General features: G+C 67.9%; 1 protein-coding gene across 1 annotated transcript in view; it reads left to right on the forward strand.

Annotated features, from left to right (window-relative positions):
• Nucleotides 1-1,229, forward strand: part of LOC106887196 (vacuolar protein sorting-associated protein 51 homolog) — a 7,616-nt gene that overhangs the window by 112 nt on the left and 6,275 nt on the right. The window contains 3 exon segments of the mRNA XM_014940625.1: nucleotides 1-106; nucleotides 806-935; nucleotides 1,030-1,176. The exon segment at nucleotides 1-106 is cut by the window's left edge and continues 11 nt beyond it. Coding sequence (XP_014796111.1) covers nucleotides 1-106; nucleotides 806-935; nucleotides 1,030-1,176 — 383 coding nt within the window.

A 1,229-nucleotide genomic window follows, 5' to 3' on the forward strand; every position in this document is an offset into this window, starting at 1 on the left:
GCTCCAGCGGTACTACGGCCCGTCCGCGGCAGAGGCGGCGGAGGCGACCCCGGACCCCGCCGACATCAACGGTCCCCACTTCGACCCGGAAGTTTTCCTCACTAAGGTGACCTTTGACCCCGCAGTGACCTCCTCCCCCTCCCTCCCCCCGGGTCGTGGTGGGGACCCCGCCGGCACGTACCCCACCCCCGGCAGGGAGCCCCGGGGACCCCCCACAGAGATCCCCCGGGACCCGGGCAGGGCGCTCCATGGGGCCACCGAGGACCCTCAGGCCACCCCCAGCGCCCTGAGGGGGCCCGGAGAGGGGCTCTGTGGGGACCCTAGAGATCTTCTTCCGTAGGGACACTTTAGGGTACTGTGTGTGTCCCTGTGGGGACGGTGTTGGGCCCTCTGGAGCAGCTGGGGAGGCCCTGGCGGCAATTAGCACTCCTTGGGGGGGCAGTTAGGGCTCCTGGGGGTTGGTCGAGGATCCCAGGAGGCCCTGAGGGGCAGAAGGAGGGTTTTGGGGGATATTTGCAGATCTCAGGAGGGACCCAGGGGGGCATTCGGGGGCTTGAGGGGCAGTTAGGGCTCCTTAGATGGTATTTAGGGCTCTGAGAGGGGCAGTTGGCGATTCTGGGGGGGGCAGTTAGGAGTTCAGGGGGCAAATGAGGATCCCAGGAGGGCCGTGGAGGGCAGGTCGGGACCCAGAGGGGCAGCTGAGGACCCTGGGGGGTGCACTGGATGCTCCAGAGGATACATTTGCGGAATGGAGGGGTGGTGGGCCCTATGAGGAGGCAGTTGTGGCAGTGTTGCCCCCCCACAGGTGCGCAGCGAGTGCCCCCTGGGGCAGTTGTTGGCCCGCGAGGCCGCGCTGGGGCGGGAGATCCGCGCCCTCGACAGCGACATGCAGACGCTGCTCTACGAGAACTACAACAAGTTCATTTCCGCCACCGGTGAGCACCCAGCGGGGGGGACCCCGGTGTCCGAGGGGGACTGGGGGGGTCCCAGGCAGCCGCAGGACCCAGGCTTGTGGTTCCTCCTCCCCAGACACCATCCGAAAGATGAAGGTCGACTTCCGGCGCATGGAGGCAGAGATGGACGATTTGGCTGCCAACATGGCCGCCATCAGCACCTCCAGCGCCCGCGTCAGCGCCGCGCTGCAGGACCGGCACCGCCGCGGCGCCCAGCTTGCCGGTACAGGGAGGGGGTGACCCCAGAGGGCACATCCCTTTGAGGGTGGGGGGGGT

The sequence above is a fragment of the Calidris pugnax genome, unplaced genomic scaffold (genome assembly GCF_001431845.1).
Source record: "Calidris pugnax isolate Ruff unplaced genomic scaffold, ASM143184v1 scaffold98, whole genome shotgun sequence".
Classification (NCBI taxonomy): Eukaryota; Metazoa; Chordata; class Aves; order Charadriiformes; family Scolopacidae; genus Calidris; species Calidris pugnax.